The sequence below is a fragment of the Athene noctua genome, chromosome 2 (assembly GCF_965140245.1).
Source record: "Athene noctua chromosome 2, bAthNoc1.hap1.1, whole genome shotgun sequence".
Classification (NCBI taxonomy): Eukaryota; Metazoa; Chordata; class Aves; order Strigiformes; family Strigidae; genus Athene; species Athene noctua.
The window spans coordinates 147,612,168-147,637,570 of record NC_134038.1 but is presented as its reverse complement, the minus strand read 5'-3'; the positions used below and the strand labels follow the sequence as shown (position 1 = coordinate 147,637,570).

Below are 25,403 nucleotides of genomic sequence, written 5' to 3'. Positions count from 1 at the left end.
TTCTGCAGCTGAGGCGAATGTGCCACCTACACTTCTTCTTCCTTCCTTTTCTTTCCCCAGGCTCTCTTTACCTTTCGCCCATTCGGAGGTTGTCTATCACTTCCCCACTTTCTTGTCAGACTCTCACAAGGCTCCATCCACCTTCCTGACAGCCATCAAACCCTCTCAATAAAGCAGATGGAAAGACAGTGGGGAAGAAATGTGATATGACTAAATAATAATCCCATCCCTGCTGAGATAACATCCTAATCCAATGGCAGTTTTTCTTGATAAAGAGGGAGAAAAATCTTGGATAAGATTTTAGGACTTGAGTGTGGTTAAACCATCTTTATAGCTGGCAAATTAAATGTATTGCTTGCCCTCCGAAACTCAGCACTGTCAAAGTGCGTTTTCAAAACTCACTCAAAAAATTAAATAAGGGAGTTGAAATGTATGGCTTCTGTTTCTGCCATTGCTTTATTTCTGCAATTCTTGCTTTTTGCTCTTGTGTTCCTTTGTTTCTTATTGCTTATATTAGGATGTTTGAATCACAGGCTGCTGCTTCTAGCCAGTGAACCTAGCAGAATAATTCTTATTGACTTTACTGAGTATAGAATTGGATTTACTGTCCATTGCTCTAATCTGTTAGATTACTTTCCTCCTGCTATTTCTTTCCTTTATGTAAATAAACAATTAATATAGGGAAGTTATTGGCTAAGGTACTTGGAAGAATGGAAGCGAAACAAAAGAAATGGCTATTTTGGGGAACAATTTTTGTACATTTTTAACAAAATCTTTGTCCATTGTTTTAACTGACTAGGAGTTGTTAAAAAGCAAACTTTCATTTACTACAAAAATGAAACACTTTCCCAATAACTGTAGTTCCTCCTTTCTGCCTTCCTGTAACTGAAAATCTTCCCCACACCCATCACCCACCAAATCCATTGGGAGAAAATTAACATTTTTCTCCTAGTTTTTCTAGCCAAGCTCCTTGATTTTTGTGTAAGTCCAGAAATAATTACTGAGGAAGGAGGGGTTCATTTGTAGGACAGTTCAGCCAGTTCAGTGGTGAATGCCTGGAAGACCCTATGATGTGCATTGTTACTATGATTAATGACTCTTATTATTGATGCAGAACCATAAATTTATACAGGATCTGTCAAGAATAAATAAGAGACCAGTGTGTTCTGCTATGAAGAATTACAGCAGGAAAATAGCAAACATTTATAAAAAGCAAGTCTTAACAGATAAACAAACATTACAAAACTGTGACCATGCTCGTATTCCCTTTGTAGTTCTTGGGAATGTTGTTTTTTCTCTATAACGGGAGGAGGACTGAGCTCTTGGTGAATATAAGAAAGCCAGAACACAATATAAATTGGGATTGAACAAGGGACCTTATTAATTTCCTCATAAAACCTTGAAAAGGTAATCTGAAGACAATTTGTTTACAAACACTCACCCAAAGTGACATTTGACTGAAGAAGCTGACAGTAAATGGGAAGGCGTCACAATTTTGGGGAGCAGGGAAGGGGGTTGCTTTTTAGCCTCAGCGATTTCTTTGCAGCTTCGCAAAGGAGCGTTATCACCTGCGTTGCAGTGCGCTTTCTGCTCTGGGGTGCTGCTGCACATCCTCACTCAACAATAAACTCTGCTTGTAAGTAGTGGCACTAATTTGGAGTGTGGAAAGCAGGGGCTGGCAGAGTCTGGTAATCTGGAAAATAGGCAATCAACAACCAAGAATGTACACCTTGGGATTTGGTCGTATCTGCCTTGCAAGTTTAGATATCCACCTCTGCCTAGGGCTAACAAAGGGGAACCGCTGTAATTTCACCTGGAGCCTCAAGAACAGTCAGGGAGATATAGCAGAAAAATCCTTCAGGGATTTGGGGATTCCATATTAAAAATACTCTTATCCTGTAGGTCAAGCTGACTCCTCTTTTAGTGTGTTTTGGTTGTAAAAATGTAGGAATGTAATCTGATTTTGTACATAAAGGAACATGATCTCTGAAGTGAATATAATGTTGCAAAATATAGTATGGAAAAAGATCAAAACTCTCAAGATAACCTCCAAACCCTGTAACTGGATGTACAACTGAAATCTAATATTGTGAAAGAGCACAAAATACGAAAACAAAACAAACCCCAGATCAAGTCATATATGGATGCTGAATTAGCCAACAGGGAGGGAAGGACTGGGATCAGAAGTGTTTCAGAGCTGAGGCAAGGGGGAATATACAGTAGCATTTTTTTTCCTCAGTACCTCGAAATCAGAAGTCCTTACATGACCACAGGCATCACACATCTCCTTCTGAAATCATCTCCGTCTTTCCTGTGTCCTTGAACCACACTCAGAGGCATAATCTAGGCTCCTCCATGCTTGATACTTTTGGGCTGCTCGTATTCTCTCTGTGGCTGAATTCTGTAAGGTTTCCCATTACGTGTAGCGTTCAGCGCAGGGACTCCTTCAGCTGGCACCTCTCACATGTTGCTTCTGGCTTCATTCTTAACACACCTCATAGGTATTTCCATTGCTTTTTCTGAGCCTTAATTACTGAAAATGTGCCTGGGCAGTATCAACTGACACTAAAATGATTTCCTCTTTAATGTCAATTGAAAAATGAGTTCCGTTTTTTCTCCAAACATCACTTTCATGTCAGTTATTTCATAAGCCCAGGAGAGTTTTACTAGAGCAGCCAGCTGCCATGGGTGGAATCATGCCTTGTTGGGCCAAGCTTTGCTAGCACACACTCAGCTGTTACTGGCGTTCTGTGTTTTGAGTCCTCAATACCTGTTGGAACACCAAGTATTTTGAATAGATCTGCATTTGGCGGGAAGTGGAGACAGTGCCGCAGGGGGCTACTGTGCAGCCAAAGGGAGTAATGAAGTCTATTGCAAGGAAATGAGAATTGAAGGCTTCTTAAATAAAGCTATAGGAGAGACCTGAGAAGTTTTTTTATTGCTCATTATGGTGAAAAGATTCCCCTACTTAGGTCTTTCTCTGACTTCTGCACAGAGATTTTTTTTTCCTATCTAGAGACTTGAACTTGCATACATTTTATTCTCCATAGACCACATCTCTCTGCTCTGCCTGTTGCTCCAAATGGCACCTGCAGCCATTAAAAATGAGGACAACAAAAGCCCAAGTTCACACTGGCATGCCGTGAAGTGGATAAAGTGTACAGGCACGTTTTACACATATGCCTTGCTACCAAGCAGGTTTTTTTACTGATAGTGTTGTAGGAAGAAAGAAACAGGTTGTCAGCTGTGCAGTTTGCTTTTTCATTAGAGTTCTGAGGATGGATTATGTTTTAAAGATTGAAGATAATGCTACATAGAGTCCCTATTGCATAAAATTACTGTGGGTCTGTTTATATATATATGTAGGTACATTGATATCCACAGCACAATGCCTTTCTTAAATGACATTTTATAAATGGATAGAGGCAAGCAGAACTTTGCAGAGGACCAAAAGCAGCCACCTGGCTTGCCTCTGGTCATTACCTTAATCTGCAAACAGATAACACAAATGTGAATCTTCAAGTGTATAATTATTTTTCAGTTCTTTTTAAATTTAGGAAGCAAGTAATTTCAGGGTGCAGTTCTACCTTACCCTCTACAGTAATTAAATTTATGGTTTTGTTTTGCTCTTTTTAGTTACCTCTATGTCATCTTTCTTGGAAAAGAAAATCAACAACCTAAAATATGAATGATACCAGGGAAGACAAGAGAAACAAGTCTGAAATACTCAGGGCTACAGCGGTCCCATGCACTGCATTTCTACTAATGTCTACAGTCAGGTGTAGGTGTGCTGATGAAATGTCTGGCTGTGTGTGCTGGGGGTGGGGGGCAGGCAACAAGTAGCTGAGGGAGGAAAGGGACTGGGTCTTTATTTTGTAAAACATTTATTTTGGATCATTGTAGATATCACTCCTGGGAAAAGTAATCGTGCTATAAAATTTTTCATCCTGTGTTTCTGAGCCCTTGTTACTGATAAAGCGAATATTTGTCTGTGCCACGGTGAGGAGGAGACAATTTTCTGGGCCAGGTGTTGATGTCCTGCTATCTGACATTCAAGTTTCCTTGTTCTCTCACAGCCTGTGTGCATCTCAGCCATCCATCCTGCTTCACTTCTTTCCCTTTTATCTGTGCATAGAATTAATCAAAATAATGTGCTAATTCATTTAACAAGCCAGCTCATGCTCCTTCCTAAACAGCAGCTGCCCCCAAGGAGAGGCAAAGTGGGGCAGAGCTTCACTAGCCTGCAAAGTCTCTTCCAAGTTAGGGAAGGTAATTTCCTGCCCCTTCTTTTTGGGAAGTTTGGGGTTTTTTCACCCCTTTTTAGCTAGAGCCTTTAATACTCCTGCTCAGCAGATTAACTGCTTCTCCAGGTAAACAGTCCACCACAGGGAGTTTTGATGCTCAAATCCCTATTTTTTAAATAAGAATTCTATCCAAGCCTAATAAAAAATAGCATGCTTTGGGAAGAAATAACCAAAGAAGTGCCAGCAGAGAATCTGGTGTGGTTATAACTTGGCGGTTATGCCTTGGGTACCTTTTGAAGGTTTCTCCTAGGTGCTGTGTAGGCAAGTAATGGAAAGCTCACACTCTGCATGCCAGACAGGATGTGACATGTGGATGGGACAGATAAATGAGCTGGAAGTGGATTGGGAGGAATAGGAAGTTATAATAAAATAAACTAGAATTTAGCTGAAGAGGAGAGGTTTTTGCTTTTGCAATTCCCTGATCCTGGGTCACCACAGCTGGAGGAAATTTCTGACACCTTTTTTTTTTTGGCGGAGAGGGGACAGGGAGGACTTGTTCTCTCATGCTTTCTGTCAGAAGGACCTGGCTACAAGAGCTAAAACATATTACAATAATAAATATATTTCATGGAGCCAGGGCTGGCAAATGGAAGGACTATTGCTGCAGCCCAGGGAAGTTCTTGATGTGGAAGGAAACCTTCTTTGTCCAGGGGCCTCTCACGCCTCTGTGCAGGGGCAGATTCCTCCTCAGGAGCAGAGACATTGTTGCCAGCATGCAAGTGAGCGCCGAAAGGGTCATGGTCATAGAGAAAGCAAGGAGAAAAATGTCATTTGCAGAAGACACCTCTAACAGTAGAATACAATACAAAAGTAAGACAAAAGAAGGGACAGTTATATGGCTAGCTCACTGCATAAGTCCTTCAAGAAAAAAGGTTCTCATCTAGTTTATGTTTAGGTGAGGCCCTTTTCTACAGACAATTCAGTTGTCTTGCATAGTAGAAACAAACCTGCCATGAGCATCCAACCTCAGTCATTGCTAAAGGCAACACTCATTGCTAGTCAGAGCAAGCTCAAAGCTTTAGCACCCTTTAAAGGTGAGTCAGGCCTCCAACATGATTTTTTTTTGACTGAAGGAGTATCTCATCCAAAAGCCATATGGGTCTGCACAGGGGTGAATCATACACCTTAAGATAATTTTGGTGGCAGCACTTTCACCAACTGCAACTGCCGGGTAACTGTTTTTCTAAATAGCAATAGATGTTTCTTCTGAGAATGTTTTCTTCTGGAAAAAAAGAAAAGAATTGGATATTCTCCAAAAAATGTCATCTGCAAACAGCTGTTTAGATCCCAAAGCCCTCATAGTACAATCAATATGTGAAAAGGGAAATGGATTTTGGAAGGCAGTCCTTGAACTCTGCTATAGCCAGCTATTGCTGTGAAAAGTAACCAGTAATGCTGAAGCCCACGGTACTCAGCTGTGTCTGAGGGTCTAGGAAAAATATGAATCACTTAATTGATTAAGCGGATCATTTCTCCTTTACCTCATAAGCCTAGCAGAACATGTCTTTTTTCTGTGTTTGCACAGTACCCAATGGAGACTGGGGCCTCTGTGTGTTACTCTAACAAATATTATTTTCTAGTTTGGAAGCATGTACAGGACATAATACCAACAAGACACAGTTGAGAAACAGGGAAGAGACTGCAAAAATGAAACCTTTTTTTTTTTTTTTTTTTAAAGTGGTAACTTTCTGGGCCCTTCAAAGACTCACCTCTACAGTAAGAAGGTCAGACAGTTGGGGTGCTTGTTAAGAAGACAACTGCTAGAACTTGCATCACAAATGGAGAAAAGAAACATTGGGTCAGATCTCTACTTCTCCTGATGGCTCACTCAGTTCTGTTCCCTGTGCAGTGGAAGTTAAGGCTCAGGTGAGCATTTGAGTGTCTATGAACAGGAAGACATGCGTATGTTTAGCAATGCCAATTGCTGCATACTGCACCTGAGAACATACATACACAATTTTATTTCTGTTGGCTGGCTGTGCATGTCTCCCAAGCAAGAGAAGGAGGGAGTGAGGGAAGTTTTAAAGAACTCTGATTTCTCTATTTCTTTACCTTCCTCAAACAAATGAGTTATTCCTTTCTTTTCTCCAGCTAATGATTGCTGTGTCTCGGTATCAGCTGAGGTCTACTCCTCTGCTTCTGTCTCCTCTGTACTAAAAAGGGATTCAGTGGTGGCCAAGCTCCTCCTTCACGTCACCAAGATTAACTAGAAAATAATCAGATCATGTGTGGAAAGCTCAGAGGAGCCCAAGTTCCACTACAGAGTGTTTCATATGATATTGGCACTGGGTAGAAATTGCTCTAACTGAGGCAGAGAGCATCCTAGCGGGCTGCTGTGTGGTGTAGCACAACTGTTAATAAGGAGGAAATGATTTCTGAGTGAAAAATGTAGGATTAGATCCCACAGGAATGATGTTCAAGGAGCTTACACAATTTTCAGTTGGCCATGTATCAACGGCTGAATTCCAGACAAGATAGAGAATATATTGACTGGTAACAAATGGTGAAATAAGTCAAATAATAGGTGTAAGTCATGCTTTCTATTTTTTTCTCAGACACTTCTATTTTTCAGCAGTATTTCAAATGCAGCAGAGCTTAGGGCCTCAGCTAGCCACACTACAAACACAAGCCCATTCAACTTTAAAAACCAGCTACATCATTTTAACTAGATTGACTTTCAATTTCTCCATTTAAAGTGGTGCACATATCCTGTAGATTATTTAGTATCATTTATGTGCCTCCAGAGAAGTTCAGTAGTGTACCAGTGCAAAGCAAGCTGATAAAATTGAGCATGCCTTTGCCAGAGGTTTATATATACAAATTTTTAAAAGGAGAAAGTGGTTTGGTCACAGCATCTTTTCCCCACAGTGGGTTTTTGCAGGAACATTGTAACATTGGTAAACAAACCTTGATGACCATGTCTTGTGTTTTTCTGAACTGACAGGCTCTGGGAAGGCTTAAGCAGAGAGCTGCATGTCTCCTGCCTGCTGCCCATCAACATGACTGCCTTGCGTGTGGCAGTGGGCTGTTGCAGCCTGCCTGTCTGGATGTGCTAGGCAGCACACTCCCTGCCAGGCAGGCTTGCTATTTGCCTGGCAAAATCAACCCTGTTGCGTGCAGCCTCAGGACTACTTCTACTAGCCATTAATTATCGCTGTGGCTTGTGCTCTGCTAAGTCAAATGGAGACTTTCACAGAATCACAGAATCATCTAGGTTGGAAAAGACCTTGAAGATCACCTAGTCCGACCATCAACCCAACATTAACAGTTCCCAACTACACCATATCCCTCAGCGCTATGTCGACCCGACTCTTAAACACCTCCAGGGATGGGGACTCCACCACCTCCCCGGGCAGCCCATTCCAACACCAAACAACCCCTTCTGGAAAGAAATGCTTCCTAATATCTACTCTAAACCTTCCCTGGCACAACTTGAGGCCATTCCCTCTTGTCTTACTGCCTACACAGTTTTCTGAAGACCAAACTGACAAGAATGAGGCACAGAAGCTCAGAGAAGGGCTACAGGCAAGTTTACCAACAGTCAGGCAGACACTTGGGTTTGTATCTTGGTTAGTTTGTCACTTTCAGTAACTTCTGCTGCAGCCCCATCTACTTCTTAACCTTTGCTTCTGTGTTTGCTGATCATTATTGGCACATTGAGACCTTGCCCTTCATTTGCAATCTCTGGCCAGCCAAAAGAATACAAATGAAATGTATTTAAACCTGGTAAGTGTGGAATTGTCCTCAGTTTATTCTACATCAGCTGCTGGTTTGGGTTTTTTTCTCCCCTTCTGCCTGAAATCACAGGGAGTGACAATCAGAGCACATGGCTTTCTCCACATGGAAGTCACGGACTTCCATTCCAGATGCCTACTACTGAAAAACACAACTGTCTCCCTCTGGAAGCAGCATATATTACAAAGGACCATTTGTCCTTGTTATTTTAATTCTATAGTATAGGTAGGGGACTTATTGTTAAATACAGTCACATAATTTCCCAATTAACTTTTTTTTTTTTTTTTTTTTTTTTTTGACACTGATGGTGGGACCAAGAGGATGAGAGGAGAAAGCCTTCTCATCAGTACATCTGTGGAAGATGATGCAAACCCCCCTTAGCCTGGTTCTGTATACACAAAAGACAGCCAGCTGGTAGACAACAAACCCCAGAACACTAAAACCACAGTTGTTACTGATGTCCTGATCAGTACAATTCAGACTGGAATGATCTTAGAAATGGAGCAATCCTGGCAGTGACAAAGCTGAACCTGATGCCAGAGTGTCAGCTATTATCCACCTTGGCACCACCTATGTTGGTGGGACGGTGTCCCACTTTCTGCTGCTCTCCCCAGGCTCCTCAGCTACCACTCAGGGTGCCAGGCAGGCTGCAGTTTCAGCCTCCTGCCTTCCCTCCTCTCACCATCATCACAGCCAACAGCAGTGGACATTTCAGCATAGATGCAGTTGAAACAAACCCTCTCACCCACTTCCTCTATCTTCTAAAGATTTCTTTGGGCTTTCCTGACTAGGCTGAATGGAGTGAGAAGCTTACTCATGGATATTACACTGGGCAGAAAGAACGAGAAGGAAAGTGTTCAGGCAGTCCCACAAAACATGTTTAGTGCTGAAGGAGACAGCCACATCCCTGGTACATAAAAAGGAACACTCAGTGATTTCAAACCTGTGAATGAAGTTCCTTGGCTGGGGACAGTCACGGGACACTTCCAGCCCACCCTCCTCTTTGTCACAGAAATGGTGCTCAGGGGAAGAAATGCAGATAGCAACATGAGAGCCGCTGATTGAGGCAGACATGGGGAAGTGTGCCAAGTAGCTTTCTCACTCCCCGTGAGATGTGACCAAGGAGGCAATTTACTTTCCAGTTCCCTTTCAAGATGAAGTATGGCTTGCACTACCACTGCTTAGGCTGTACTTACTGTGTAAATAAAGATTTTCTGTCTTCCATGTGGCAACTTTTGCCCTGAAGACACTCTTTAAATAAGCCTCAGAAACAGTGTTCTTCTAGCAGGTGCACAGCTGAGAACCTGGACAGCAGATATCTGTAAGTATTAAACACTCAGTCTCGGTGTGAGAAAAACTTTCTCCTGTATTTCACCTCCTAATACATGGGTGTTTGTGCTGCTGACAGGGCAACGGAGCTGTCCTGTCTCTCCAATTTTTTCCTTCCATTTGGTGAAGACGCAAAGGAGGCAGACTTTGCTGCAAAGCCCTTCCGCTCCCTCTGTGCTCTGCACAAGAGCTACGGCCTTGGGAAGCCTCTGCAGAAAGTTGCCACAAGAACACAGAGTCACCCAGCTCTTTTCTTTCTTTATTTTTTTATTGAAAGCTTCATCAAAGAAAACAGAAGTTTAAACCTAACATCCACTGATCTACAGAAAGCCCCAGGAGTGGGAAAATGGCAGCTATTTAGGATTGTGGTACAAATGGAAAACATCAAAAAAAAAAAAAAAATCATAGCAGTACAGATCTTTCAAAGACATTCTGAGACATCAGCACACAGATGCCCATATAAATAAGATTCATAATTTAATGTATCACAGAGGTTCTGTATTCTACATTTTGGCTACAGTGAGGTCTGTAAGGGCTTTAAAGAACCTCTGTCCCATTTGTCTGATGCATGTTTTCTTCATAGGAAGTTCATCTGCTTTCACAGCTGCTTTGATTTTTCTTACAGAATCTGTTCATTCTCCTTTAAAAAGGAAAACAATGAAAAATTCCTATATGAATTCTGTATGCTTCCTGGTTTTACATAAAATTGTTTTGCCTCCAAAAGATAGTAGAATTTTCTTCTGCTCTGGAATACAGCATATTTAATAATATCTTAGTTACATAAACATCATGTTCTCTTCTCTAGGCTGTATTTCTGGGATTTTAAAAATATAACTGCCTGTAAATTTCACCAAATTCATAAAATTATCATCCAAGAGAAAGACACTTAAAGGCAGAATATTAATGTTGGGCAGATAGTCTCCTAAGGACAACAGATCCAGATCTTAGAAGGTGCTTACACCTTGCAGGCTTTGGCCCTACAAGGAAAAATGGATTTGTGAATCTGTCATTTTTAACTTCATTACACATTTTTATTAAGGTGAAAGAACTCAGCTGTCACTGTTGGGGAATTAACAACTGAACTGAACAACTGCAATAAACACAAGAATTTTCCTCATCATGGAAAGCTAAACCAACACTGGGATTTTTTTTTTTTTAACAGCTTTTCTCATAATTTTCTGTTTATTTTTAACAAAGAGCATGTTAATAAAGGGGAGAAGAAAGGGTCTCTTCTGCCTGCTTTGAGGCACAAAGGTGAATAAATCTCTGGGGTACATACAGCACTCTAGCCTGTTTGGGTGACAGGAGCAATATAGAAAAAGTTGGTGCTCTTTTTGTGGGGAAAATAACACTCCTTACACTGCATCTTTGCTGCTTGCTGAGATTCTAGAAATCTGCTCCAACTGGGGAGAGGGGAAGTCTGCTCCTTCTGAGAAAGTGTGTGTGCATGATTGTATGCATATTAGAAATGAATCTTCGTTACTAGAGTCAATGGTCATTAAACAGAAAAGACTAACACACCAAATGTGACCATTTTTGTTGTTTTCTGTTTTGCATTTCCATCACACCATGACTGTTTTCTTAGTTCATATGTGGGCTACGGAGAAAGACCAGGAAAATCCCTTACCCTAGGGCACTTCTTTTATATCTGGTCCAATTTCATGTTAAATAAAGTTTTGAAAGGAAATGTTGACCATGCGTGTATCAAACATTACTATCTTCAACTACCACATTTGGTCTCATCACTAAAAATGGATTGATTCATTACTTTAAGCACATTATCAATCTTTAGCATGACTCTTGCTATAGGTGGAGTTCAGCGAGTCTGCCTAAACCTGTTTTGCTCATGTCAACCTCAGCATTAAAATGAAGTGGCATGAGGAGCACCATCAAGCTTAAAATCATGAAGCGTGGCAATTTTTTTACACTTAGTATCAGTCTCATCCTTCAGTACCATAAACAACATAATATAGATCCAAATACTATGACATATTAAAAATAAACTTTATTACAATGCAGGCTTCCTCAAATTTGCTGAGTTTTGGTACACATACATACATAAATAATACCCTTCGCTTGATTTTTACTTGAGTAAAAATCCATTTGAATGCTTCAGCCCATTGCCCATTGCAAGTTTAAGCCCTCACTTCTCTAAACACCAGCCTTTATCTTCCACAGCTGGGCATGCATCCGTAGCAGAAGATGATACAATATGATGCAATTGCTCTCAAATATGCCTCATTCTGCATTACGGTGGATTTCTTGACCAACACAACCAAGGCAGTCTCTTGGTAAACAGAACAGTAAGCACACAAGCTAAGGACATTTCAAGAGTCTGTTTCACTGGAAGGCAATAAGAGGACATTCACAATTTGAGGCCTGACTGTCACAGGTGAAAAGTGCTTACAAAACCAGCAGTAGAGCCAGATAGGAAGAAGAGTCCCTCATCAGCAGTGTCACTGTGAACAGTGAGACTTTTCAGTGCCCTGATCTACACTTGGGTCAACACCTGCAAATATAATACTCTCTTCAGTTCCACTGTATCTTTTTTTTTTCTTTAAGTGACGAGCCCAGGTATTCAGAATTTTCTAGCCGTAGTTTGTATTTTTCTGACACCCCTTCTGTATTCATCTTTTAAGGTAAAAACAAAAATACCAAACCTGAACATCCAGATTTGACTATTTACAAGAATTCAGGTGTGATGGAAAGTACATACGCAGTTCAGCTTATGGATTTGATGTTACTTCTAGACCTCTGGGCCAGGCACCATTGCCTTAGACTTCTAGAGCTGTTTCTGCAACCTCTCAGGAACCCTCCTGATATTTAAAGCTAAATTGGTAAGACAGACATAGATATCGACTTTAGAAATACAGGTCTTCAAAAAAAGAAGAAAACAAGGAAAACAGAAACTCCAACAGATAATACTAATAAACCTTGCAAAAAATCTTATTAGCCAGAACATAAAGAAAATCAGTTTTAGATTTCAGAGGCCACCAAGTATTCCTGTCCTATGACAACACCCGTGCAGCAAATGTGTTGCTCTTCCACTATTCTCTTTTATCTTTAACTTTTACAAATAAGTTACCACTTTCTGAGCATTTTGTGTGTTTCAAATAATTTTTTTTCTTACCTTATGATCTATGACTGTTTATACTCAAGGCTCACATTGTTTATAATTCATAGACTTTCAAGTACCACTTCACTGTTTTTTGGGGGATCAGTAAGATGATCAATTGTATTTAAGGGATCCATTTTCTTTCCTCTTCTTCTTCCCCTACTTCTTTGCTTTGTTTCTTTTGATTTCAAACACTATCGAACATTATAGCATGGGAAAAAAAGGGAACAATTCTAATACAGAATGCACTTGAAACACTTTAAAGTGACAGGCATCGTGATATCATGTTGCCTGTCTGGCTTAATAAAAACCACTGAGATTGTTTAACTTTGCTGAAAAAAATAAGAAAAATGTTTCTGAATGTATAAATAAAGCAGCAGAGTTCTGAATAGAAACAAGAAGGTACCTCAGCATATTCATCAGCCACATGGTAGCTACCTTGTAGCCTCATTGTTGATAGTAAATGAGACTTTTTGTGTGTCACATTAGAACTAACACAGAAACAAATGTGTTTATTTCATATTTAACTGACTTGTGCCTGGGGTTATCTCTATTTGTACAAAGAATTCTGAGACAGACAGAAAGAGAGTACGTGTAGAAAGGAAGAAAATAAGGCTAGATTGATTTTTTTCCATCATATGCCCTCCAAAGAAAGAAGGAACCTTTATCCAAGGACAAAATTCAAGTGCCACTCTCAAAAAGCAACAAGTAATGAGACAGCATGTGAAACACAAAGGAATTTTTTTTTTTTTTCTGAATTGAAAACACGTTGTGGATGTTGTTGTTCATTTACTTTGGCATCATCTGGTTTTCAGAAGTGTTGAATATCAACAACTACTCTGGAGAAAGCAGAAGTTTTATCACTTCTGAAAATCAGGCCCTCTTCCTATGGTGAAGAATCATGTGAACTCCCATTTCTCTCTTTTCTATGTTGCATAACTAGCAGCCATTTACTTGGGAAACCCCCTCCCCCCCACATTATGTTAAAAAATACGATCTTGTTTTATCAATTTAAAAAAATAATTGTGTTCTTTTCCCCAAAAAAGTCAGGTTAGGGAAACACAGATCTCTTTTGAGAATTGGGCAGCTGAATCAGATTGATCCAATATATATGTTTTAATTTCATTATTTTTAATGGATACCCTGTCTCTAATGCACCACAATAAATGTGATGAAGCTTCCCCTCTCTTCTGGATGGAGGAAAGTTTAAAAATGTTTGGTTCAATTTTTACATATAGATATATGTGTATGTATGTATATATTTAAATGCTGCTTCTCTTCTGCCTCCTTAAGGAAAAAAATCATCTTTTGACTTGCTTCTCACCTTTTTTGTTTGTTTGTTTGGAAAAAGGGCCATAATCAAGATTTCTCTATGGAAAATAACTGTCATTCCTAAAACATGTTTCAGTGGATTCAATTTAGTTAGTGTCTTTTTTTTGCCTAATCTTACTAATTAGTGATTGTCAGCCAACATATTAAGACAACAGAAATCATAGCAGAGAAGAATAATTTTTAACTCCCTGCCTGCATGACAATACGAAGTAATTTTCAACATTTCTGCTTGTATGGGAGAGCTACAATGAGAACAAAGATCAAGCTTGCTTTCTCTTGCATCTATCTGGCAATTCAAACGCATCACTGAAAAACAAACGTAGAATTAAGGTGGCTATGCATGCTGGACGATGACAAAGACTGAGGTGAAGAAATGAATCTGCGGTATGTTGGAATTCAGAAGGAAGACTGTTGTTTCAGTAAAAATACCAAAGATCAGGCAATTTAACAGAAAAATTCATCAAAATTAAAGCCCACCTGGACAGATTAGTTGGCAACACACTCCCCCTTGCTTTGGGATGTTCTCCAAAGCACACCATCAACAAGCTTCTAATACCAACTATTCCGAAATTTCCACTATAAACATATGCAGTATGTAAAACACCAGTGGAAGATAGTTTAAACAAACAAGAAAGTAAGAACTGGTCCGGCCATGTAGGTCAAATAAAGATAAAAAAAGAAAAAAACCTCTATCTTCTGGACTGCGTTAGGGTGTCACTTCATCTTTGGTATAAAATAGGCCATCCATAGGCTGCATTTGTTCACAACTAGGAAAGACTACAGAAATTGTCAACAATTTCTTCTATCTATTGCTTTTTTTGCACTTTTTTGACCATAAGCTCCTATCTACTTAAGTTTTTTTTAATGCTCTTAAGCTAGGTTTTTGCAATGTGACAAGCAAAGCAGACTAAAAACTTCTTAAAGCTCATAAAAAAGACTGCAGATAAAAAGCACTAATGCTTTTGCTAGCGATCACGCTTTGTAAATAAAAAAATCTGCATTCTGCAAGAAAAAAACCCTGCATTCTCTATAATGCAGCAAGTTTTTTTCTCAATTCAATAACTTTACTGTAAAATGCTTTAGCCTTCTAGATTTTTTTCTGTCAACACTTAAGACAAAGTTCATAAAAGTCCCAGCATTTTTCCAATCCTTTCAGTTGTCACAGTTCCTTTATCATCAACTTTTCTTCAAAAGAAGAAAATCATTTTCTTTTAAACTGTACAGTTTATTTTTTATTCACCCCAAAAACTCAGTCTATTAAACTTCTGCACCAGCACCGGTGTGAGCAGTTTCAATTCATTCTCGGGTTTTCTAACAAGACGTTGACAGCTTGCCTTGAGAGCCTTTGACGTCCTTAAAATTAAGGCAATTAAGATTCAAGATAAACCTTACCTAAACATTTCTTTAAAAAAAAAAACAAAACCCAAAAAACCAAAAAACACTCTAGATTTAAAACAAGAAGAAAAATAAAATGAGAGAAAAAGAGTAGCTTAATTTTTGAGGAAGACAATTGGTTTTCATCACAACTTGCTCCCTCTTGACATCATCAGTTTTTCTGTTAAAAAAAAAAATCTAGCTACACCTCCAGGTAAATTCTGAATTCAAATGTTCGTCCAGATGAAATGTTGACCCAGTGTTTTTCCTCTGGGTTTTTCCTTTAGTTAAAAAAAAAAATTATAGCAAAAATAAAATTGTCAGACTACATGACGGAACCATTTGCACAGCACATAAAAACACTGTTTTGTTTTCGTTGGGAAAGGTAGAAAAAAAAAGCATTCATTTGACGCCTGTGCAAACTGGAAGCCAACTTCTTGTTCAGTGAAGTTTCTCCATTCAAGGCAAAGATTTCAGACCGACATTCTTCAGTCCTGTTTATTGTCTGTAAAAACAATTGAATTAAAGTGGTCATTAAGTCAAAACAACTTTGAAATAGGCTCCTCTCCTTTTTTTTCCACCCAATTCCCTTTAAAAGTTATCCAAGCTAAACTAACTTTGCAGCTGTTTAAATATGATACCACCACTAAGCTGAAAATAGTCAGGCAGAAATAGGGAACTCCTGCTTTGGGGACGTTAACACATCCTAAGCAGATGAATTTACTCTTGTTAATGCTATGCTTAATGGGCAGTCTAACGACACTGAAATGAGATGAATACGTGGCTTAACACTGTATAAATATTTCAAGAGTAATAGAATAAGAGAGTGAATATTTGCATAATAATAAGTGGCACTATTTATTTTGGATACTAATAATAAAGCAAAGGATAAAATTACAATAAAAGGATACATCCAATTTGCTAAAGAGAACACATTTTCTGATGGCAAGAACAGTTAGACTGTGGAGCAGTCTGCTTAATGAGCCGATTATGGCTAACTTAGTAGAAACATTCAAGATAATATTAATTAGAAAACTATAAGTGTTGATCATATAATGTCAAATCTTTCTAAATATAGCACAGAGAATAAGCTAAACCTTTTTTCTTATGGAAGATAACTCTCATTCTGTGTTTTTGAGGTTCCATGTCATTTAAAGATATGTCACATCAAACTTATCTTAGCAAGACTATGTGAGACCTCTGGGGAGACGTAGAGCCTATGTATAAAAGCTGTTTCATGTCTAGGGTTATCAGTAAGGGTTAGCTATTGCTTTACCTACAGTCCTCAAAACTCACGTGGAAAAAATCCTTTTCCAACTGAAGTTCAACACAAGAAAATCCATCACCTTTCCTTTTGCAAGCATTAATGTATTTGCCTTGCTTAGTTTTACATTAATTTTGTTATTAGGAGTTAAAATGTGAAGAATGTTGATGACATAACTTTTGTCACAGAACTTTTTCTGGGACAGTAAAAATAAAGCTAACTTCAATTTTAAATCCTAAATTTACTGAAGGACTTTTTCATTGCATGAAGCCTGACAATTAATATTTTGAATGTAACAACAGATTTCTGTGGAAAGCAAGAATTCATTATTTTCTTAGGATTTTCTATGCATAACTTCTCGTAGGAGTACACAGGTTAGATGCTCACCTCCTGAGGTTTTACGGCCCCCCCGGGTCAAGTGGCTACCATATGTGTGAAAGACCAATTCCACCAAAGGATCATAGCACACACTCCCTAATTTAACCTGGCATTGAGTTTGGCCACAAAAAGATCCAGAAGAATGTAATTCTTTCCACATTTAACATCAGAGTATGTTGACCAGCACAGTTTTGCCTAGAGGTATGAGAGTAGACTTTTCAGGGGGAAGGACATCCATTTATCTCCACTTCATAGATTTCACTCTTTTGTGTACAAAATTAAAGATTTACAAGGAAAAAAGGGAGTTTGGGTCCAAAATAATTAATGTGATTTCCTCATAGAGTCCTCTGCTCAGAAACTGGGGGCTGTTTCTCCTATATTGCTACACAGTAGGTAGCCAGGTTTTTGACATGAAGTTATAATTTCTGAACATCTATGGGTGGGATCCTCAAGTACAGCAGCCAGCATATTAAATAAAAGAATGTGTATGCTGATTAAAAAAGTGGAACTTAAATTTTAAGTCTTGTGGTTTATTTTTACTTACAAAGAGAGTACAGAGTCCTTATACCACCCAGTTCATTCTGAGTACATTGCCTCTCCTTCGTTGCCTGCAATTTCATGATTGTTGCAAAGAAAATAAATATAATGAAATACACTGTTACAACTTTTCTCCTGACTGATCAGCTCCTATGAAATAATTTTATATTGTCTACCTTTTCCTTTGCCTATATCTGCCAAAATCATTGTCTGGTCATGTTAATTACTTCCTCTCATCTTGCTTTGAAAACAGCTGTTGTATATTGGGCATGATGCTTGCTATTAGTAAATGTGCCCTTCGAAAAGCAGAATAATAAAACTGTATGTTCATTACAAAATAACGACTTGGTTTTATATCAAAGGTTACTGAAATATTCCAGCAGAAGTTGTTTTTTAAAGACAGAGATTGTGTATATTTTGGTTTGTTTCTACAGCTTCCCACAGTTTGCATTTCCACCTGCAACTGGCAGATATAAATAGAGGGCACATTTCAGAAAAAAAATACTGAAATAATCATAATAAAAAATCTGTAATGGATCTGCCTGTGTGATTAAAAAAGAAATAAATTCCTCTGAATATAAATGCCGGTGCCATTAGAAGTGTATCCATCATTGCAAAAAGGCAGTAGTTGACAAGGAAAGATGAGGGATCTCAATCTCAGAGAAGGTGGGAATTCACCACACTGGCAAGAAACACAGCACCCATTTCAATAAAGAATTGCAAAGTAGTTTCCTCCTATGTGGGAAAAATGCCAGAATATGCTGCTCACAGCTACTTTATGAGGCTTCTGAACCTAAGTTCTTCCGTTTAAGCGAAAGGGAATTGTAACATAGGAATGGACAGAACCAAACCCCTACAGAACTCAGTCATCAAAACAAGCCAGCAGGATGGTATGGTCACATATATTTCTCTTTCTGCTCATTATGTCCTGTAAGTATTTTGCCATCACTTATTTTCAGGTGCTAGAGAGACTGATGGCTAGAAGGGATACACGTGCATAGACTGTGTCTCCAATTGGGTGAATCAACAAAAAGCTTGTGATCAATTGCTTTTTTAATATGTACATATAGACAAATATGGGCATGACATAAAAAATAGTGAGGTGTTACATTTTATGGTGGTCAGAAAGGGACACTGGGATCTGGAACCATTTGTTACTCATGTGTTTGACAAATAAATGTATCTTCCACTTCTAGAGGTCAAAAATGAAGTAAAGCAATTGACAGATTGGTATAATTCTAATCTTTCCTATACCGGCTCGTATCTTATACCTCTAGAAGCACCGTGTCATGATGCACTCACTGACGTATCTAATATATTTCTTGTCTGGCTATTTGTCTTCTTCTTTCCCCAAGATAAAAAATGTGTAATTTTCTTTTCACAGTGATGCTGGTGTTCAATATACATGTATTAATAAAAGACTGGGTTTGGGCTCCTTCCTAGAATCTGTCCAACATTGATCAGTCCCAGTGAGTACCCTGTCACTACGTAACCTTCCCTTTGTGAGGACCAGTTTAACTGTGGGAAAGAGAAGGAGTGTTTGAGGATTATTCTCAAGAAGAAAGGACTCTTTAGAGTCTAGGACTTTAGGAGTTCTAGATTCAGCTGTCAGCACATACATTTTGAATTTTCCAAGGTACTCCATGGGAAGCAAACAAAGGGAGCAGAGCACAGGAGAAAGACAGAACAGTTTTTCTCCCCATCCCTTTCTTATCCCTTCTTCTTCCATTTGCCCACTCACTGTCTGCCTGGCACCAGTTTTGCACAATCACAAATACCATCTTGGGGCAATTTATACTGCTTCATTAGCTACATTTTCAGAAAGAAATCTTTACATGTGTACTGTGCCAATATTTTCACCACTGCAAAATTTAAGCCCTCTTTTTAACCTCTGACACCAGATGCTGCTTTAACGCAGTGTGATGATTGTTAATGCAGTTGCTGAGACCCTTCTGAGTCCTGAAAAGTCAGTTAGAGAGCATATCATTGCAGGCAGGAACTCAAGGAAATTTTGCCAAGGTGAGGCCATCTGTCAAAACCTTTTGCTAATTAGACTGCTATATATCCAGTATTCATCTGAACTAAACAAAGCTACTCAGAATTTATATTGCTGCATTGGGGAGCAGAATTTGGCCTGTTATAAACAAGAAACAAAAGCTTCTGGTTACAAAGCATGTGCCTACTTACTTAGACTGTTGGTAAGAATATGCAGGCGCATGTTCACTGGATGTTTCCACTGTCATCTGTTGCTGTTGACCACTGGCTTCCTGTGATGAAGATGCTACTGTCTGTGGAGAAGTATCAGCAACAACACCCTAGGGAATCAAATGAGAACACGAAAAACTTACTAATTTTACTCACTGCAGTGAATTACACAAAAGAGCTCAGCACCAGCTCACTATTCCTATATTCCTCTAGAAATCGAGTTTGAGAGAGCAGAACCACATGCTAACACAACAAACTCCATCAGTTTTAGAGAGCTAATCCATCAACAAGAAACTTCCTTAGCATACCAGCCCCTGTAGTACTTTGCTCTCAGGGGTTGCAGCAAAAAACACCTCTACCTTTTGAGGGTAGTTCCCTGCCCATTTAAAGCCGGAGACAAAAGTTCTAACTCATGGAGTCTGGATTTTACTTCTTGTCTTTTTTACAACATATGTATGCTATTTTCATTTTCACTTACCTACCCGAACTTCACAGTGAGTTCACATTTATTTTGTTTCATTTGTAATGTGATAAAGGCAGAATCTAGGTCCACTGCTGTCTGCTTTGCTACACATCCAACAGAATTTTAACCGCCTTAGAAAAATAGTGCACTCCTCTGAACGATGCTTTTATGCATGTTCCCTTCAAAAATAAATTTACTTCACACTAAAGACATTTATCTGTTAATTCAAACCTCCAATTAAGTTTTGTTTTATTTATATGTTTTCAAAAAAATAGATAAGTAAACACACAAAGGATGACATGCATGAACTTAACATTGTGCACTATTTCTTATCCTATTTAGACAGTCTGATTATTATTATTTTTAAGTATTTTCATACACTTCCAAAGTAAGCTATATTTTCTTTCCTCTACTCTCATGCTTGGTGTGCTGGTCATACAAATAATACTAGCAGGTCTCTTTAGGGAACATGCTTCATTACTGTATTGCACACAATAGAGCCAGAAGAGGGAGCACAAAGCACTTGCTTTGTTTTTATTTGAGTCCTGTGTAAACAACAAGCAGTTTATTTTAAATTATCTGTTAAAAATGTCAGTTTCATTTTTCAGAAATTCTTCATATCTATTGCTTAACAGACTGTCAGTATTATCTTTTTTCTGTCTACTTCCTTGTCTTTATCATTCTACTTTAGTCTATCTCATCTTGAGATTGTAAGGTCTTTGGGGCAGAGACTGGTTTTTTTTGGTCTCTGCTTGTGGAACATCCAGCATAGCAGGGTTCTAATTCATGATGCTACATGAATACAGATAAATATTAACAATAATAATTATCACTGGATCAGAGCAAGACAGGCTATATCTTCAGATAATATTTTGATTATTATAGTAGATAATTACAACATCATGTCACTTTAGCAGGCATGAATGTACCTGTTGGTGATGGGGAGGAGGGCTCAGGAAGAATTATAACAACTTCATTTCTCATTTGCACTGGTCAGCACAGAATGCAGCCAGTACTTCTCTCTACACTCTCCATCTCCTTTTAATTTGCATTTGTATCTGCCCAGTTTAATACCTATGAATGGCAATTAAAAAGAGGCACCCAGAGCCTGCTTGTAAACAAACAAGGTTTAGGGCAAAATTATCTCAAGGAAAAACATGACCAGCTCAGTATGACAGAACAGTAGCAGCCTTTCCTGTGGGACCTCATTTGGAATCTCAGTAATTGCAAAGAACCAGGAGAAACCAGGATGAGTTCACTTGACTGGTGGAGCCATGCCAACAGTACCACTAACTTAGCATCCTTAAAGCACAGAGTAGTAATAGCATAAACTCCAAAGTCCACACAGCCGAAGACAGAAGTACAGAGACCCTGGCACTTCTCACATTACACCAGAGCAGGGGAGAAGTTATTAATGAAAGGGGGTAGCACCAAAGAGAAGCACACAGGGAAGAGGATGCCAAGGCTCCCTCCTCTTGCTGTGCTCAGCGGCCCTTATGAAGCTTCACAGAAGTGGAGGCCAAGCTGACACTCTCCCAGCAGCTTGTGGTCTACAGGGTTGAGTAAATACTTACTCATTAGACTGTCATCAGCATGACTCAGCCCCAAGGAGGGAGAGAGCGAATCCTTCCTCAAGGATGAAAAGCACTCAGTCAGTGCAGCATCCTCCATGTCTGTATATACAAGAGGAAGGTTTCCATTGCTCAATCACTTTTTCTGGTGGCTAAATGTTTCAGCAATTACCTATACTTGCTAAAGACCGCATCAAACCCTCTTGCAATCTTCTCTTCTTGGAATCTCTTATGGGCTCGTGGTCTGCCTGCTGGGTTTGTTTTCCTGTCTCTTCCCATCTCCCTCCCAAGTACATGGGGAAAAAATAGTCATAAGCACTGATGTTTTATTCCATGTCCTGCTGTACAACAAAATAAATGCAAACCAAGAGCCCTTGCAAATAATTAAAAAGAAAAAAAAAAAAATGGGGGGGGAGGGGGGGGGACGACAAGGCAAAAAAAAAAGAAAGACGAGAAAAAGAGAAAGAAATGTGCAGTCCTAGTTTTAAAAGCTGGATGTTTCCAGACACCATTCCATAAAGTAACTTTAGGCCCCTTTCAAACAACACAGGCAAGGAGGCATAATAGATAAGAATTCTGCTACCACTTCAGTCTACTTTCACAGATGGAGATAAACTTACTTCAATAGGGACAGCTGTTGGAGGCACAGGAGTGTACTGGGGAATGTAGGTCCCTTGCATAGGTGCAGCAGCAGTCATGTACTAGAACAAATCAAGGGCAAATGAACATTAGAAAAAACATCATCAAGATACATAAAACCGTATTAGAAGCATGACACTGGTTCAGTTTCCCATTCAGAGTTTTGTAGGAATTACTTAGCTATTAAAAATCATAATCTTGAACTTCAAAGTCAGGTCATATCTGAATATAGACAATAGCAAACATCTTGCTGATTAGATACAGATTTTTCACATGGCTTCTAAAACTGAGAGACTCCTATTTGTACTTATAAAACCACCAGTACACATGATAGCAACACACAGAGACACATATATATATACAGTGGTTACAGATACAGAAACAGTCTAAACTATCTTTTGGAGTCTTATTGATCTTAACGAATGACACCTACAAAAAAATGAAGCATGAAATTTGACAGGTTTATTCCAGTCTATATTTAACCCTCCTGATAACAGAAGTTGAGTTTACAGGGATAGAAAGTTGCAGGGAGATGTGATCTGAGACAGGAAAAATAAAGGAAGAGGAAGATATATCTGGGAGTTTCTCCTTCTGGACACAGTATCCCTAGCTAAGTTTTATAGCTTATTCTTAATATCCAGGGATCTTTTCTAAGCATTTTGAAACTTCTGCAAGTTGTTATTATAGCAGCATTTTATATTAGCTTCCCTAAAATACTGTCTCTTCCAAGCACTACAAGACAATCTGTTTTAAAATTCGTGAGCGCATGTGAATTTTGCCATTGGTATGACACTAATCTCTTTATATATAGCACTTAAAAAGCTCTTGAACTGAATGCAACGCATATTGTTCAAATCTTCAAATAAAGTATTGATACTAAGTTGTCAAATCTATATGTACTTTTCATTCTACAATCCAGTCCTAACTGCATGTCTTCACTGACAAGAATCTCAGGATGTGCCCAATCCCACAACTGACTGTATGACACTTCCACTACATGTTATCTTCAAAGACACACCGAAGATCTGAATCAGCCCAGAATGTATTTGATGAATTTTAAAATGAGTTAAATATAGCTTTGCTTCCTGGCAGAGCTAGGAAGTGCTTGCAAGATTTTATTCCGCTGTTTATAGTAAAATTTACATTTAAAGCACTCTCTCACCTCAATTCTAAACTAACTGGATGGTTTGATATGCCTGTCACAAACATGCATTATGAAATTGCATAGTGGGGTGCAGACTCTGCAGCAATGCTGAAGAAAGGCCTTAGGGAACGAGAACGGCATATTTAAGAATCCCACAGCTAAATTTTGAAGTCTTCATTCAAGTAGAAGAAAAAAAAAACCTACTTAAATGAAATTGTTTTCCACAGGAAAAAAAACTGGTGAGGAACATAGGTGACATAAGACTGTATACTTGCAAAATGAGTAGCATATTGTGTTGAAAACCACTAGAATATTTTTACTAAAATTCACAGTGTTTTCCTTAACTTGAGCAAAGAGACGGGAGTGTCTCCAGCATCTGTGTGCCTGTATTGGGCCATGTTTTTCTGCAGCTCCTTCTTCTTGTTCTTCAGAAAGAGAATGGATTTCAATAGATTTTTTATGAATGCTAACCCACCAAAGACATTAGGCCAACTATCCCTATTGTACTTGGTACAGTCAGGCTATTCTCTTGCCTTATGGATTAGGAGCTAATGAGAATGTTACACCAGGGTGTTCCAGAGCCGCTTCCACTTCATTCATTCTGCTTTGTAATGTTGCTGTCACATGTTGGAACGACATCTGCTATGTAGCATTGTTCTAAATGTGTCAATATTTAACATTAACCTGAAGCACTCATTCTTACAGTTCTGCAAAGACATACAAGGAATTTAAACACCTACACAGGTTAGCTTCACTCAGACAAATATAGAGAGATTTTAATTAAAAGTGTTAATTTAAAGAATAAGGTGGCCTCATTCAACTTGGACTTCCTCTGAGTTCTTCCATGAACCCAGCAGAAGATCAGTGCTCAGGCTCTTACAAGGTGCAGCTTTCTGCCATTCTCTTGCCTTACACACAAACACATATGAGTTTTAATACACAAATATCAAATTATTCTACTGCCCATTAAGTCATATCACTCCACTTTTTGCAAAACCCTTTGGCATTGAGTTCTGTAGCACAACAATTGAAACTGTCTAGGAATTAATTGGTGTCTTTGCTGACTCTGCAAGCAGTGCTCTTGGTACTTGTGTAGTTTCTTACCTCTACTGTTATTGTTTACCTCTTGAGGCAGATCCTGATCTTACTTGCCAGACTACTTCATGGTGCTTACTTCACTGATACACAATCTCTAGGGGAAACTGTTCTGTTGACTTGAGTGTGACTGGTGGCCCTGGCCAAATCCTACTTGCTGTGATCTTTCTAGACACTCACACCTCCCCATAAACTCTCATACTAATTTTTCTTGCACGAACTTCAACTGAATTAATCCAAACAGCATGTTATTTACAGTGCTGGAGACCAAAGCTGTCTAGTTACTTGCCAGACTCCCTGAAGAACTGTAAGGATGTGACTCCTCCCCTGTATATAACATATTCTGCTTGTCTAGATGTCCACTGTAATTGTGGTTCAACCTTTTGATTAAAAGATTTAGAGCTCTACAATTAAAACAAAAGATGTGGGCCAAATTAGTTCCACCACTGGCATAAACGAAGACACTTTTTTTGTGGCAAAGAATTTGGTCCTAGTAAAAGTTAGCCAAGGCTCAATCCCACAGAGTTCTGCTGCTTAACAACTGGCCCTTGACTACACAGCAGCAGACTGGTCTGTATTACAGGTACACACAGTGCTTTTCAAAGGAATATCCAAACATATTTAATGTGCTTGTCTTTATAAATGAAAAGATACCCTCATCATTTCAGAAAAGTGCAACTGGGTCAAAAATCAAACATGCTGTCGGGGCTTGGAACTGATTCTCAACCTCCAGATTCTCTCTCACTTAAGGATCCATTGAGGCTTTGGTAAAAAACTTTACAAAACTATAAAGGACAACTAGGGCTTAGTTCTCAGAGACACACAACTGGTCTTCAGTATGTAAAGTCCCCTCACATGCACAGGGAGTCCCAACTGAGACCACATGGATTCAGGAGTGTCCACCCTGCTGGATCTGTT

At 39.0% G+C, this 25,403-nt stretch overlaps 1 protein-coding gene across 3 annotated transcripts in view; it reads right to left on the bottom strand.

The window, feature by feature from the left end:
- Positions 1 to 11,351: 11,351 nt before the first annotated feature.
- RBMS3 (RNA binding motif single stranded interacting protein 3) overlaps positions 11,352 to 25,403 on the bottom strand; it is a 448,215-nt gene continuing 434,163 nt past the window's right edge. Inside the window, exons 12-14 of one of the 3 annotated variants that reach the window (XM_074900571.1) lie at positions 22,228 to 22,308; positions 19,556 to 19,683; positions 11,352 to 15,694 (exon numbers count right to left, since the gene is read on the bottom strand). In XM_074900571.1, the coding sequence (XP_074756672.1) occupies positions 15,688 to 15,694; positions 19,556 to 19,683; positions 22,228 to 22,308 (216 nt within the window). In that variant the 3' untranslated portion in view covers positions 11,352 to 15,687. Of the gene's footprint in view, positions 15,695 to 19,551; positions 19,684 to 22,227; positions 22,309 to 25,403 lie in introns of those variants that run through there. The other 2 variants (XM_074900573.1, XM_074900572.1) reach the window with 2 other exon arrangements.